General features: G+C 37.5%; 1 protein-coding gene across 1 annotated transcript; it reads left to right on the top strand.

The window, feature by feature from the left end:
• The first annotated feature begins 1,090 nt into the window (after positions 1-1,090).
• LOC100970297 (tripartite motif-containing protein 49D) lies at positions 1,091-9,347 on the top strand. The gene is made up of 6 exons (XM_008966380.5): positions 1,091-3,267; positions 3,553-3,648; positions 5,384-5,614; positions 6,331-6,353; positions 7,229-7,326; positions 8,427-9,347. The coding sequence occupies exons 1-6, from the start codon at positions 2,746-2,748 to the stop codon at positions 8,924-8,926; spliced, it is 1,470 nt and encodes a 489-aa protein (XP_008964628.5). The 5' UTR covers positions 1,091-2,745; the 3' UTR covers positions 8,927-9,347.
• Positions 9,348-14,954: the final 5,607 nt, after the last annotated feature.

Genomic DNA, 14,954 nt, shown 5'->3' with positions numbered 1-14,954 from the left:
AACCTAATCATCTTATTCTCAACCTTTCTCAATACTCCACCCACTTAAAGAGGTGGGTGTGGCCTTCACAGATTCTTATAAAAGGACATAGAAGAGACAAGCTCAGTTTTCTCCAAAGGAGAAGGAGCGCACTTAGAGGGAGCTGTGTTTTGGTGACCTCTGAAAACCAGTACTGCGGCGAATGAGCTCCTGACCTTGAGGAGTACTTAACAGAATTATTTCTCGAAGAATCATTGTGGGAACCCTTCAAAGAACCCAGCGGTGAGTGAAACTGATATTGATAAAATTATATCTTCTTTCCTTTACAAAATAATAAATTAGAGTGTTAAAAATATCTCATTATCTTAAATCTACATAATGATACCATTTGTAATTCATATTCTTACTATAGATTTTATGAATTATGAGGATACTAATTGTTGTTATTTTGCGTTTTCTATCATTCTTCAATATAGTTTTGAAAAAATGGAAATATCTAGTGTTTGCTGCAACAGATATGTATGCATAATGAATATATGGAGTTGATATTTATACATGTATGTACACATAGGTGTGTGTAAATATATGTGTAATGAGTGTATTAATATTATACAATTGAATTGAGAAGACGTTAATGAATGTTAATCCATTCATTCGGCATTTACACATCGCTTTAAATTAGTAAGGTAATGATGAGAGATGCAAAATAGTGAAACTGAAAAAAATGAGAAAGCTCCCCAAAACATCCTAGTTTGGAAATCAAAACACAATATTTTGACCAAATATATACAAAAGATATAATTTGATACGTGATGGTGGTTGCCATCTCACTTGAGTCTTAATCTTATTAAACTATGAAAAATTCCTTAAAATGACTCAGATGACCTCTGGAGAATATTTACAATTCTAAGATTTTTCATTTCTTTCACTAAAATTCAGCAGTGTTATCAAATAAAGGAGAGTAAAGAAAAGGACGTAAAATTGCCAAAGACCATAGTTTATATATGAGTCAGGGCTCTCCAGACAGACAGAATGATAGGATGTATATGTATACATGTAGAGATACATTCATGAGCCAATTCAGTCAACCATAAACCACACATGGTGGTCACATAAGATTATAATACCAGTGTGTTTACTGTACCTTTTCTGTATTTAAATATGTTTACATACTAAATAATTACCACTGTGTTACAATCGCCTAGAGTATACAGTACAGAACATGCTGTAGAGTTTTGTAGTCTAGGAGCAACAGGCTGTACTGTATACCATAGGTGTGTAGCAGGCTGTACCATCTAGGTTTGTATAAGTATATTCTATCATGTCAAAACAATACAACCGCCCGGCTAGGCACAGTGGCTCATGCCTGTGATCCCAGCACTTTTGGAGGCCGTGGCGGGCAGATCACTTGAGGCCAGGAGTTCAAGTCCAGCCTGGCCAACATGGCGAAACCTCATCTCTACTGGAAAAAAAAAAAAAATGAGAAAATTTGCCGGGTGTAGTGGCATGTTCCTATAATCCTAGGTACTCAGGAGGCTAAGGCAGGAGACTCGCTTTGACCCAGGAGGCGGAGGTTGCAGTGAGCCGAGATTGCACCACTGCACTCCAGCCTGGGTGACACAGTGAGTCTCCATCTCAAAAAGTAAATAAATAAAACCTCCTTACACATTTCTCAGAACATATATCTGTCCCCAAGCTACACGTGATTCTACACGAGAGGGAATTCATCAGGAAAATTCGTTTGCTTGATTATGGAGTCTGAGCAGTTCTAATATAGGCTGTCTTTAAGCTGATGTCCTGAGGATACCGGTATCTTGACTGAGCTCAAGGCTGAAAGCCTCAGAACCAGCTTCAGGAGAAAGAAAGAGGAAATTGCCTTTCTTCTGGCCTTTTCCTTTTATCTGAGCTACCAGCTGATTGAATGGTGCCCACTCACATTGAGGGATGATGGTCCCACTCAGCTCACCAACTCACATGTCTCTCTCCTCTGGAAACACCTTCACAGACTCACCCAGAAACAATGCTGCACCAGTTCCCTAGGTGTTGGTTAATCCAGTCAGACTGATACCTAAAATTCACCACCACACCATAGAAATATAATTACACCTCTTTAAGTTTAACAAAAATCCTACTATATGTTAGTTCAGAGCCTGGGTATCTCTAGGAGAAGTTAATTTAATCCACGAGAAAATAAAGAGGCCCAATATCTTTAATGATTTTTTCTCTTCTATTCAACCTACATTGGTTTAATTGCTGTTTTTTATTTGTTTATTTGGTTGGTTGATTGGTTTTTCTATTTTGTTTTGGTTTTGGTTTTTTATTTTACTTTAATTTTATATTATTTTAAGTCCTGAGATAAATGTGCAGGACGTGCAGGCTTGTTACACAGGTAAACATGTGCCATGGTGGTTTGCTGCCCCACTGTTGTGTCTCTCTCTCAAAATATATCCTAGGACCCTCTAGCCATCTTCTCGTATTTCTTTGGCCAAGGCAGTTTTTCCCACTCTTTCATACTCATTCGGCAGTTATATGAAAGAAGAATAGGAACAACTACAATTTATTCTAGGCCACTTAGAATCAAACCCAATTTCCAGATCCACATTCAGAAAAATGGGAAATTGAATAGATTGGTATTGTGTTACAGACAGGCACTAGGAGTAGAAGGGGTTGTGAGTCATCTAGTCAGTAATATCTACTATAAAGCCGGGAGACTCTCTGTGTGAGATTTTTATTTTTGTTACAGAAGAAATAGTTTGCTGTGCTTTAATGAACACTGTCAAGAGAACAAACTATAGCTATCACTTATCTCCACATGTTCAGAAGCTTTTCATCAACCCAGACCCCAAAATGACATGTTGCTCTTTCTTCCTCAGAAACATGAATTCTGGAATCTCGCAAGTCTTCCAGAGGGAACTCACCTGCCCCATCTGCCTGAACTACTTCATAGACCCGGTCACCATAGACTGTGGGCACAGCTTTTGCAGGCCCTGTTTCTACTTCAACTGGCAAGCCATCCCAATTCTTACTCAGTGCTTTGAATGCCTAAAGACAACACAGCAGAGAAACCTCAAAACTAACATTCGATTGAAGAAGATGGCTTCCCGTGCCAGAAAAGCCAGTCTCTGGCTATTCCTGAGCTCTGAGGAGCAAATGTGTGGCACTCACAGGGAGACAAAGAAGATATTCTGTGAAGCGGACAGGAGCCTGCTCTGTTTGCTGTGCTCCAGCTCTCAGGAGCACCGGTATCACAGACACTGTCCCGCTGAGTGGGCTGCTGAGGAACACCGGGTAAGTGATGCCTCTGAAGATGTATTTCTATAAAGGACACATGAAATTCCTGTGGGCCTATTTTCTCGGAGATTGGGTAAAGCCAACTCTGAGTCCCTTTAAGCAACTCTCTTTTGGGCTTTCTTAGCTTCAAACCTCTGAGTTTTGACGAAGCAGAAGGGAAACAGAAGAAATGCCATTTACTGGGGACTTATTTGTCTCTCATTCTGGGCCTCCTCCCTATGAAACGGTCTGCATGTTACTTTATTGTCCTCACTGGTGCTTCAATTTATGGCTCTTTTGCAGGAGAAGCTTTTAAAGAAAATGCAGTCTTTATGGGAAAAAGCTTGTGAAAATCAGAGAAACCTGAACGTGGAAACCACCAGAATCAGCCACTGGAAGGTTAGTCCTGTACTAGTCTACCTTCTCCAGGAACTTATGGTGGGCAAATGGGTGACTCTTAGAATAGGAACTTGATATCAAACCGTAATGTTTCTGGGAGTCAAAAAAAAAAAAAAAAAGAAAGAAAGAAAAGAAAACATTGAGAATAAGTGGCCTCATTTCTTATGTAGAATAGTGTGACTGTTAGATGGGATTTCTAACAAAACCGTTGATGTTACCCAAAGCATGCTGGTTTGTTTTCATACAAACCTGTAGCTATACACCAACAGATACAAGATACTGGGCCATCTCACAGCATTCTATATGTGCTGGTTGGATAAATGCTGGGCATGAGAGTTATTTGGCAGTCATGGAAAGCTCAAGTGAACCTTCTGAGCCTGGGTCAGCATTACTCTGAATGCTGGTGGACAAGTAGTATTTGGAATTGCATGGAAAATTTGAGGCAGAAAGAGTGACAGGGGAAATCTAGGGCAACCATGAAATTAAGAATCTCAACTAATTAATACTGAATACTACATAACATATGATGAGAAAAGTGGTGAGAAATATGGATTTGTGTCTTGAGGGAGACATGCAAACATGCCCGAAATATGGGAACTAGTATCTAAATATAAGGAGAACTCTGAGGACTTCAGAAAAATATTAAAAATGATTTTCTCTTTGTGGATGTATACTCTGAGGGTATGATAGCTAATAGTAGTGTGTTGAAAAGTATTTCATAAGAACCTAGTCTATGTTGAATATTAAATTAGAAAATTTGCCAGTATAGAAGAAAGAAAGCATCTTTGTCCTCACAAAACGTATAATCCAAATGAGAGGCAAAAATGGTCAACGTGCAAATATGTGCAATACATGATGTGTTCGAGTGTGGTAGGTTCTTTGTTGGAGAATAATCAAGCAGGGAAGTAGAAAAGGACAATAGAGGCCAGAAACTGGAGATTAGTGTCTGATTTTTAAATAGGGTGGTCAGAAAAAAGACTCACTGAAAAATTCAAATTGAACAAAGTTTCGAAGCGGAAGGGGAGCACGAAAGTGTGTATGGATATATATGTGCACCATGAGTGTGTATACATGTATATGTATATGTGTGTTTGTGTGTGTGTGTAAAATTCCAGTTGGAGAGAACAGTATATGCAGTAATTTTGAGTTTGTGTATATTTGGAGGCCTGGGGAACCACAAAGAAGTCTATGTTTCAGATTGGGTTGACTTAGAAAAAGAATGGAAAGAAATGAATTCAGGGAGACAAAGATGGCCAAATCATAAATGCAGCCTTATTAGGATAGGTTTTGCTGGGCGAAATGCATTTAGCTGGACATGTTAGTCTAAGGTCATTTCATATATAATGAGTTTAAGCAACTTGTTACGTATCTCAGAAATAGAAATAATTATTTCCTTTCTAGTAACTATAGCTCTATACTCCAACTCTTAACCATGAACTGTTCTTACTTTTCCATAAATATGGGTTGGAATAGAGAAATTCAAATTGTGGTTTTTTTTTTATTTCCAACTATCTTAGAACACTCATTATCTTGAATAAATTTAATGTAATTGGTCAGATACATCTATGTTGATCTTTATGCAGAAAGAAAGGAAAGGAAAAAAATTTGTGGATTCTAAGAACTGGCAAGACTGAGGTTTAAACTACTGGATGTTCGAGAGACAAAAGGAATCAGTGAGATTTAATAGGAGATGGATATATACATTTCTCTTTTGACTAACCCATTATCACTGCAGGATTATGTGAATGTAAGGCTAGAAGCTATTAGAGCTGAGTATCAGAAGATGCCTGCATTTCATCATGAAGAAGAAAAACATAATTTGGAGATGCTGAAGAAGAAGGGGAAAGATATTTTTCATCAACTTCATTTAAGTAAAACCAAAATGGCTCACAGGAGGGAGATTTTAAGAGGAACGTATGCGGAGCTGATGAAAATGTGCCATAAACCAGATGTGGAGCTACTTCAGGTACAAACTCACAATGTGGTTTCAGGTTTTTGAATATTCACATGTTTAAGTATTTTCCTCATGGCTGAAATCCATCTCCCTACCTTTATTTCCATGATGTGTTTCCAAAAACACATTCGCATAACTAATGCTACTTTATTGGGAGAGTATAGCCCCGCCAAGGGATTCTACCAGGCCAAAGATCCCTCCTACTTTATCCACCAGCCACAAAACTTTGTGGAATGGTCAAGGTAACAGCCCCAATAACTATTCCCCAACTAAGTCAATAATACATTTCGGGTTGTCAAACATGTATAAAATAGTGAGTGATTCATTTACATTTAGGTTAATTTGAGGACATGGCAAGATCAGAAGTTTTGGGAATCTAGGCTCACATTAATATTATTTTGGGATCCACTCATTTGGGTAATAGGTTCTGGGAAAGATGACTGAGTAGGTTATTCGAGGTTACCATGGAGCATAGACTCTCTGGGCCTCTTCTCCCTTCACTTCTTTAGAGAATGTCTTCAAGACTCAGACTTTCCCAGGACATTAATTAGTGACAATACGACTGACTGGGTTTTTCGTTACAGAAGAAATAGAAAATGCTTTGCAGAAGAGAAGATGGTAGGGAAATAATATCTTGAGGAACTGACTCCAAATGTCACACTGAACTTAATGAAAGATGTATCTTGTGAACTGCACTAAATCTTTCTATTTTTTTTTTTTTTTTACAGGCTTTTGGAGACATATTATACAGGTGAGAGTGTACCTGGATTTTAGCATATGTTCTTTCACTTTCCACGAATATCAAAGCAGGCTCTACCAAAGTCATGGCATAAATGATTAAGATATTGATACTACTTTATTTCTTTTTTGCATCTACTTTTGTTCCCACACCAGAAAAGACAAGACCACTAAGTAAATAAACACATAAATAAATAAATAGTGAAGTAAAATTAAAAAAAAACATGTTTATTCCTGACTTTGTTTTATTGCTTAAAAGCCTGCATAGGTGAAAGATGAAGTTTTTTTTGTGGATGGTGAGAAAGTCACCAGAGGAAGCAGGAGAGAAGTGGGAGAAGTATTTTAGCAGTGAAAAAGTTGATGATTTGTTGTTCATACCTATACACATATCAGTTAACAGTTCTGAAAAACAGATTGAAAAAACTGTGGAGTGTTAGAACTGTATAGGTCTCTAGGGAAGCTTGTTTCAAAAAGGCAGGTCTAGCTGCCTAGAACAAGTTTCACATTCTTTATCTTGAAAAGGAAGCAGCAGATGCAGCAGTCTCCCCAGAACCCCGCTATTTCAGACAAAGGTGTCAGGGGAGTCTGCCAAGAAGTGGAACTCAGAATTTCATTTCTAAATATTCTCAAGGCCATAAGGCTAAGGAACCTTAAACATTTGGGGCAAAAAATAGGAAAGATCAGACTGAATTCTGACTCAGACTCTCCCACTGTGCTTTAAAATCTGGAAACTGTAAATCGAAATTAATTTCAAAAAGGAAGGAATAATTTTTGAATTATCAAATTTGTGGGTTCAAAGGATTCTCATGAAATGTCTTTTAAACACAAGTAGTGATTTTTATTTATTTTATGGCTGTAGATGTTGTAACTGCAGGTTTTTCCTTGCAGGAGTGAGTCCGTGCTGCTGCACATGCCCCAGCCTCTGAATCTAGAGCTCAGGGCAGGGCCCATCACTGGACTGAGGGACAGGCTCAACCAATTCCGAGGTAAGTCTCCACCCACAGGCAGCACTCCCACTATCTAAATTTTCTTATTGTTAGGATCACATAGGTAATAGTTCACCCTTTATCAAATATTTTACTACTTTATAGACGTAAGTGAACAATATAATCATGCAGCCCTTTTGTATCTGTGTCTGTAGAGTCCTATTTATAGCATTAAGATTAAAAGATAGTGAAAAACAAATACATTATGGCCTCATATGTACTGAGTAATGTAATGGGAAAAAGGAGTAGTGTAGCAAATCTAAAAAAGGAGCAAATGGAACAATGCTCAGAATGAAGGTGAGTTATTTAATGTTAAATACAAAATTTTACATTTCTTTGGTGTATTCATTTGAACAGCTAAGAACTGTTCTTTTGGGGAATATAGTTCACTGGAGATTCTTGGGGTTTTTAAATTTTTTTAATGGATATATATTATGTATTTCCAAGAACATTAGTTAATGGGTAAAAATAAAAAGAAATCATTTTGTGAATACAAGTAAAATTACAAACAAAAAGAAGTTCAGTTTAATTGCAATATGAAAAGCTACATGTTAAGTCTAAAATCCAGCTTCAGCCCCAAGCTAGCATGGAGGGCCACAGAGAGACTGGTAAAAGATTTTGCAGAAATCTGCTTTAAATGATCACTTATGACATGTACTTATGGATTTTTATCCAGTTATCTAGAGCAGTTCTTGAGTAACTGAAAATCTTCACATTCTTTCCAAAATGATAGCACTAGTTTTTAAGAATAAGAAACATTTCTAAATAATGATCTTGATAACGGCATAGCATTTAGGGCATATAATGTGCAAATTTTGCTTTGAAAATTGGATTGAAAGAAGTTGGTCTTACATTTGGCTCTCAGTATGTAAGTTTTCAAAACATCTTTAATATCTGTGGTTAGCGTTTTGTTTGTCTTGTAGATAATATTAATCATCTCTATACTTTATTAGAAGTTACAAGCAAAAGTGTCCTTGTGACTTTACGTTTCCTGGTAAATTAACTGCTTGATAGAACAATTTTTGCTCATCTACACATGCCTATGCATGTTTTCTTTCTTTCTTTCTATTTATTTATTTATTTATTTATTTATTTTGCAGTGGATATTACTCTGCCTCATAATGAAGCCAACAGTCATATCTTCCGATGTGGAGATTTGAGAAGCATTTGTATTGGATGTGACCGTCAAAATGCGCCCCATATCACTGCAACACCTACAAGTTTTCTTGCGTGGGGTGCTCAGACTTTCACCTCCGGCAAATATTACTGGGAGGTCCATGTGGGGGACTCTTGGAATTGGGCCTTTGGTGTCTGTAATAAGTATTGGAAAGGGATGAATCAGAATGGCAATATACATGGAGAGGAGGGACTCTTTAGTCTTGGGTGTGTTAAGAATGACATTCAGTGCAGCCTCTTTACCACCTCCCCACTTACACTGCAGTATGTCCCAAGACCTACCAACCATGTAGGACTATTCCTGGATTGTGAAGCTAGAACTGTGAGCTTCGTTGATGTTAATCAAAGCTCCCCTATATACACCATCCCTAATTGCTCCTTCTCACCTCCTCTCAGGCCTATCTTTTGCTGTATTCACCTCTGACCAGAGATAGATCAGACATGTGTTCATCTGCTGTGGGAACCCCTTCATCCCAGAAAGCCCTCTTCCTTGTGCCTTATCAAACAGGACAAATAGGTTCTGTTTTATGTCTTGAATTGCATTCTAATGTTATTAAAACTCATTTATTGTGTTACTATTAAAGGTGGTAAAAACACTAAAAGTATATGTATTGGTTCTTTATTAATTAATTTTTGAAAAATCATTATTCATGATCATGGCATGGAATATATTCTCTGTTTTTTTTTTTCTTTATTTCTGACTGCCACTGAGTGAAATAATAGTTGACAGACATGTCTGAATGGAGTTAAAATCAGTGGAAGAGAGTCGGGATCTTTAGCTTCATGCAAAAACTTGGAGTGAAGTGTTAATGATAAATGGGAAATGTTGTTTTTCTTTCTCTTTATCTAACTATATTGCACTTATCCATCATATTTCATTGTACTAATCTATCCTTTGAGTTAATATCATTTGACCTTCCATGCTGGGCTTCATTTTGGAATTCTCACCACATATATAAATAATCCCGCATTATTAGTGTGCTCTTCTACATTGAAATACACAAGGTGATCAGAACAATGCTGGATTAATTGAATTTTTTTAAAAAAGTAACTAAATATTGACTCCTACCTCAAAACACACACAGTCATTTTCAAATAGATTCAAGTCCTGAAGGTAAGGGGAGCATGACACAATATTCTCATAAGGATTTCTTAACCAGGACAAAAATTAACAATTAAAAAAAATTAGTTGGTTTATATTCATGAGGACTTCTGTGTTTCAAAAAACATGATACAAGAATTGAAATGCAAACAATTAGTGGAGAAAGATATTCACCCGAACATATATAAAATAAAATGCAATACATGTGCATGATGAATACTTAAAATGTATTTTAAGTATTTTTCCAGATTCTTCCAGAGTGGCCTAGAAGAAACTCGGATGGCAGAGTCAATGATGAGATTAGCTGTGGAAATGGGAAACCGTTTTTTGGAGGACAGTAGTAATGCTGTGAACTTATGAAAACAACCAAGTATTCAGTAGCAACTAAAATGTGTCTCCATAACGTTATTTTACAGATGCGTATCTGAAATCTGAAATTTGGGAGAACATTCAACTAGTGTTCTCTAGTGAGAAAATACAGCTGGAAGGAAGAAGGGAGGGAAGATGAAGGAGAGAGAAACAGAATGCATTTGAGAGAAAATGTTATGTAGACTAAAATAGAATACTGCAGATACCACGTCAAAGTGGTTAAATTGTGTCTTATGGAGCAGAAGTGGCAGAAAATACCACAGTGAAGAGATTTACTATTGGATTGTTAGTTCTGGCTTGTATCCTATCAATGTTGTGGCTTCTAAACACCTCAGTGCTCTACTTTGATCCATGTGCTAATTACCAACCAACACTCTGCCCCCTCTCCCAGATTCTTTCATCATTTTAAACCTAATCTAATTCTAATCCAGCTGGTCACTGTAACAAATGTAATCATCTAAGAATTTAAAAAATATTTTTGATGAACTAGTGAATATACCTCATTCTCAACAAAAATACTGTTTGAGAGGAAAAGTCGATGGTATTTGCAACCATTTAAGTGCATCCACACATGCAGACATATACATATATATGTATGTATTTATGTATCTGAGTTAATTGCATTAATTAGAGTGGCTACCTGGTTTAGGATTACACTGGGCTTTGCTGATGAAAGAATTTGAATCTTGTTTGGTTACCCTGTAATACCTATATGAATATATTAACCCTGTAATTTTACTACTGCCGAAGCTCCCTTAGATGTAATCAAGGATGATTGTATAGGGATGTATATTGTTGCACTCTTTCCAATCATGAAAGAGAGAAAAATAAATATACAGTAACGTGGAAATTGTTTAGAAAATTAGAATGCATTTTACTAAACCCTGTAAGAACCAACACCACCTATATGTGTTAATATATTGATACTAACAGATTTTCTTTTATCTCTTACGTGACTATAATTCCTACTTTTCCACTAGTATTTTTATTATGGACAGACACAGTATTTTATTATGGATGGATATAGAAACAAAAATAATTCCCTCTACAGAGGGTATAAAAATTATATATAATCATATATATTATATGTATTTTGTATTATAGGTAAATATTTATATATTTATATTATATATAAAATATATTATATACAAATCTTTATATATTTATATTATATATAAAATACATAATATACAAATATTTATATATTTATATTTTATATAATATGTATTATATATATAAAAATTATATATCTATAATATAGGGACTCGATTAGTTTCTGCTAGTGTGAAGACAAGTCATATCATGTCTAGGGGCCAGGATGATAGGAGCAGTCAGAGGATTTCTTGCATTGTGATGAGTGAATATAAGTTAAACGAGCCACTTATCTGTAGAATTGATAGCAGGATAATGGCTAGGGTTACTTCATATGAAATTGTTTGGGCTACAGTTTGTAATGTGCCAATTAGTGCATAATTTGAATTTAATTGCTCTTCCTGATCATAGAATAGAGTAGATGGCTAGGCTTGATAAGGTTAGTAAAAATAGGAGGCCTATTTTAAAATTAATTAGAGGATCTGGTATAGGGATGGGGGTTCACAATAGAAGAGCGAAAGAAAGGGCCAGGGTTGCAACAATAATATAAAGGTTAATAGTAGATGTTGAGGGCCATAGGGGTTCTTTGCTGAAAAGTGTTATTGTGTCAGCGAATGATTGAAGCAGTCCCTAAACGCTTACAATGTTAGACCCTTTGCGTAGTTGTACGTAGCCTGAGTTTTTGTTAAATGAGTGATTTAAAATCAATACTGATAATAATGATAATTATTATTAAATAGTTATATTAATGATAACAATAAAATTATTAATACTAATTATTAATAATGACTGATATTAACAATTGATACTGATCTTATTAATTAGAAAACAATAATATTAGGTACCAATAATTAATATTAATGTTAATAATATGAAACCTTTTTGTTAGCAATTATTTCTCAATATTGATACTGGTAATTAATGTTAATGTTAATAATAAATAAGTAATAATTAATAATAATATTACTCCTAATACCGCAGTGCGTGTACACCCACCTATGATATTGTTCCTAATGTCCAGGGAGGGAGAGAGCATGGTATTACTTTCAATATTGCAGTAGGTGTACACCCACCCGGTGATATTGATCCGAGTATCCAGGGGGTGGTGTATGACGTTACTCCCAATATAGCAGTGGGTGTACATCCACCCAGTGATATTGCTCCTAATATTCACGGAAGAAGAGAATGATATTACTCCCAGTATCGCAGGGAGTGTACACCCGTTCTGTGATATTGTTCCTAATATCCGGAGGGGGAGAGGGAGATATTACTCCCAATGTTGCAGGCTATGCACACCCACCCTGTGATATTGTTGCTACTAATATCCAGGAAGGGAGAGGATGATATGATTCCCCATACAGCAGCTGAATACCCACTCTGGGATATTATTCCTAATATCCATGGAGGGTAGAGGCTGATATTACTCCCAATGTCGCAGGGGGTGTACATCCATTCTGTGATACTGTTTTTTATATTCAAAGGCGGAGAAGTTGATATTACTCCCAATATCACAGAAAGTGCTCAAACCCGTGTGATATTATTTCTACTTCCAGAAGAAGAGAAGATGATATTACTCCCCATATCGCAGGAGGTGTACACCCACTCTGTGATATTTTTCCTAATATGCAGGGCGTGAGAGGATAATATTATTGTTAATAGCGCAGGATGTGTATAGCCCCCATGTGATATTGTCCTTAACATTCCAAGGCGAAGAGGATATTACTGCCAATTTTGCAGAAAGTGTACACCACCCTAGTGATATTGTTCCCATGATCCAGGAGAGAAGAGGATGATATTCCTTTCAGTATCACATGGGGTGGGCACGCCCCCAGTGACACTGTTTTGAATTTCAACGTGGGAGAGGATGGTATTACTCCCAATATCACAGGGGATATAAACACTTCTTTGATATTGTTCCTAATATTCAGGGGTGGAGAGCATGTTATCACTCCCTATAGTTCAGAGGGTGTACACCAATCTGTGATATTGTTCATAATTTCTAGAGGGGGCATGATATTACTCACAATATCGTAAACACGCTGTGTGTCCACCGTGGGTCATGATATCCAGGTGTGGAGAGGAGGGTGATATTACTCCCCATATCGCAGGGGGTGTCCACCCCGCCTGTCACACTGTTTCTTATATGCAAGGGGGAGAGGATGATATTACTACCAATATCAAAGACTTGTACAGCCCCCCTTGTGATATTGTTCCTAATATCCACGTTGGGAGAGGATGATATTACTCCCAATATCACAGAGGGTGTACACCCCGCCTGTCCTATTATTCCTACTATCCAGAATAAGAGAGAATGATATTACTCGCAATAGTGCCGGGGTGTACAACCCCCTTGTGATATTGTTCCTAATATCCAGGGAGGGAGAGCATGATATTAATAACTCCCAATATCGCTATGGGTGTACACCCACCCTGTGATATTGCCTCTAATATCCAGGGGGTAGAGTATGACATTACTCCCAATGTAACAGTGGGTGTACATCCACCCAGGGATATTGCTCCTAATATTCATGGAAGGAGAAAATGATATTACTCCCAATAACACAGGGAGTGTACGCCCCTTCTGTGATATTGTTCCTAATACCCGGAGGGCGAGAGGATGATATTACAGCAATATCGCAGGCTGTGTACACCCACCCTGTGATATTGTCCCTAATATCCAGGAAAAGAGAGGATACGACTCCCCATATAGCAGGAGGTGTAAACCCACCGTGAGATATTGTTCCTAATATCCATGGAGGGAAAGAGCCCGATATTACTCCCAAAATCTCAGGGGCTGTACATCCCCCCTGTGATATTTCTCTTAATATTCAAAGGCGGAGAGGATGATATTACTCTCAATCTCGAAGAAAGTGTACACTCCCGAGTGATATTGTTCCTAATATCCAGAAGGGGAGAAGATGATATTACTACTCATATCGCAGAAGGTGTACACCCACTCTGCGTTATTTTTACTAATATGCAGTTTGGGGAGAGGATAACATTGCCAATATCGCAGAGAGTGTACACCCGCCCTGTGACATTGCCCTTAATATTCAAAGGCGGAGAGGATGACATTACTCCCAATATTGCAGAAAGCGTACGCTTCCCATTGATATTGGTCCCACGATCCAGGAGAAAAGAGGCTGATATTACTTTCAATATCACAGGGTGTGTACACGCCCCCAGTGATATTGTTCCTAATTTCAACGTGGGAGAGGATGATACTACCCCCAACGCTGCTGGGGGTAGAAACACTCTCCAAAAAAACTCTGGGAGTAATGTCATACTCTACCCCCTGGATATTAGGAGCAATATCACAGGGTGGGTGTACACCCATAGCGATATTGGGAGTTATTAATATCATGCTCTCCCTCCCTGGATATTAGGAACAATATCACAAGGGGGGTGTACACCCCGGCACTATTGCGAGTAATATCATTCTCTCTTATTCTGGATAGTAGAAATAATATGATAGGCGGGGTGTACACCCTCTGTGATATTGGGAGTAATATCATCCTCTCCTGATATTGTTGTTAATATCCAGGGTCAAGAGGATGCCATTACTGCAAATAGTGCAGAGGATGTACACCCTTCTATGACAGTTGGTAATCTCCAGAGGCGGAGAAGATATTACTCACAATAACGTAAACACGCTGTGTGTCCACCGTGGATTGTAATATCCTGGGTGGAGAGGAGGGGTAATATTACTCCACTACTCGGATTTTACCTCTACTGCCCCTCTTCGTTAACACCCTGGGACATTATTTTCCATATTCTAGGAGGATGGCACTACCAAAATCACAGGGGGTGTATACCCTGCTATATTATTCGTAATATTGTAGGGGAATGTTCATCCTGATGTCACAGGACTGTACACACTGTGATATTA

Source organism: Pan paniscus, chromosome 9 (genome assembly GCF_029289425.2).
Source record: "Pan paniscus chromosome 9, NHGRI_mPanPan1-v2.0_pri, whole genome shotgun sequence".
NCBI lineage: Eukaryota > Metazoa > Chordata > Mammalia > Primates > Hominidae > Pan > Pan paniscus.
This window is presented reverse-complemented; position numbering and strand designations above follow the sequence as displayed.

Bases quoted from the DNA above. Each gene is read 5' to 3' on its own strand.
- LOC100970297 (XM_008966380.5), top strand. From the start codon at position 2,746: ATGAACACTGTCAAGAGAACAAACTATAGCTATCACTTATCTCCACAT. The intron at 3,268-3,552 runs GTAAGTGATGCC...GCTCTTTTGCAG, and splicing joins GGGCTGCTGAGGAACACCGG to GAGAAGCTTTTAAAGAAAAT. The intron at 5,615-6,330 runs GTACAAACTCAC...TTTTTTTTACAG, and splicing joins CAGATGTGGAGCTACTTCAG to GCTTTTGGAGACATATTATA.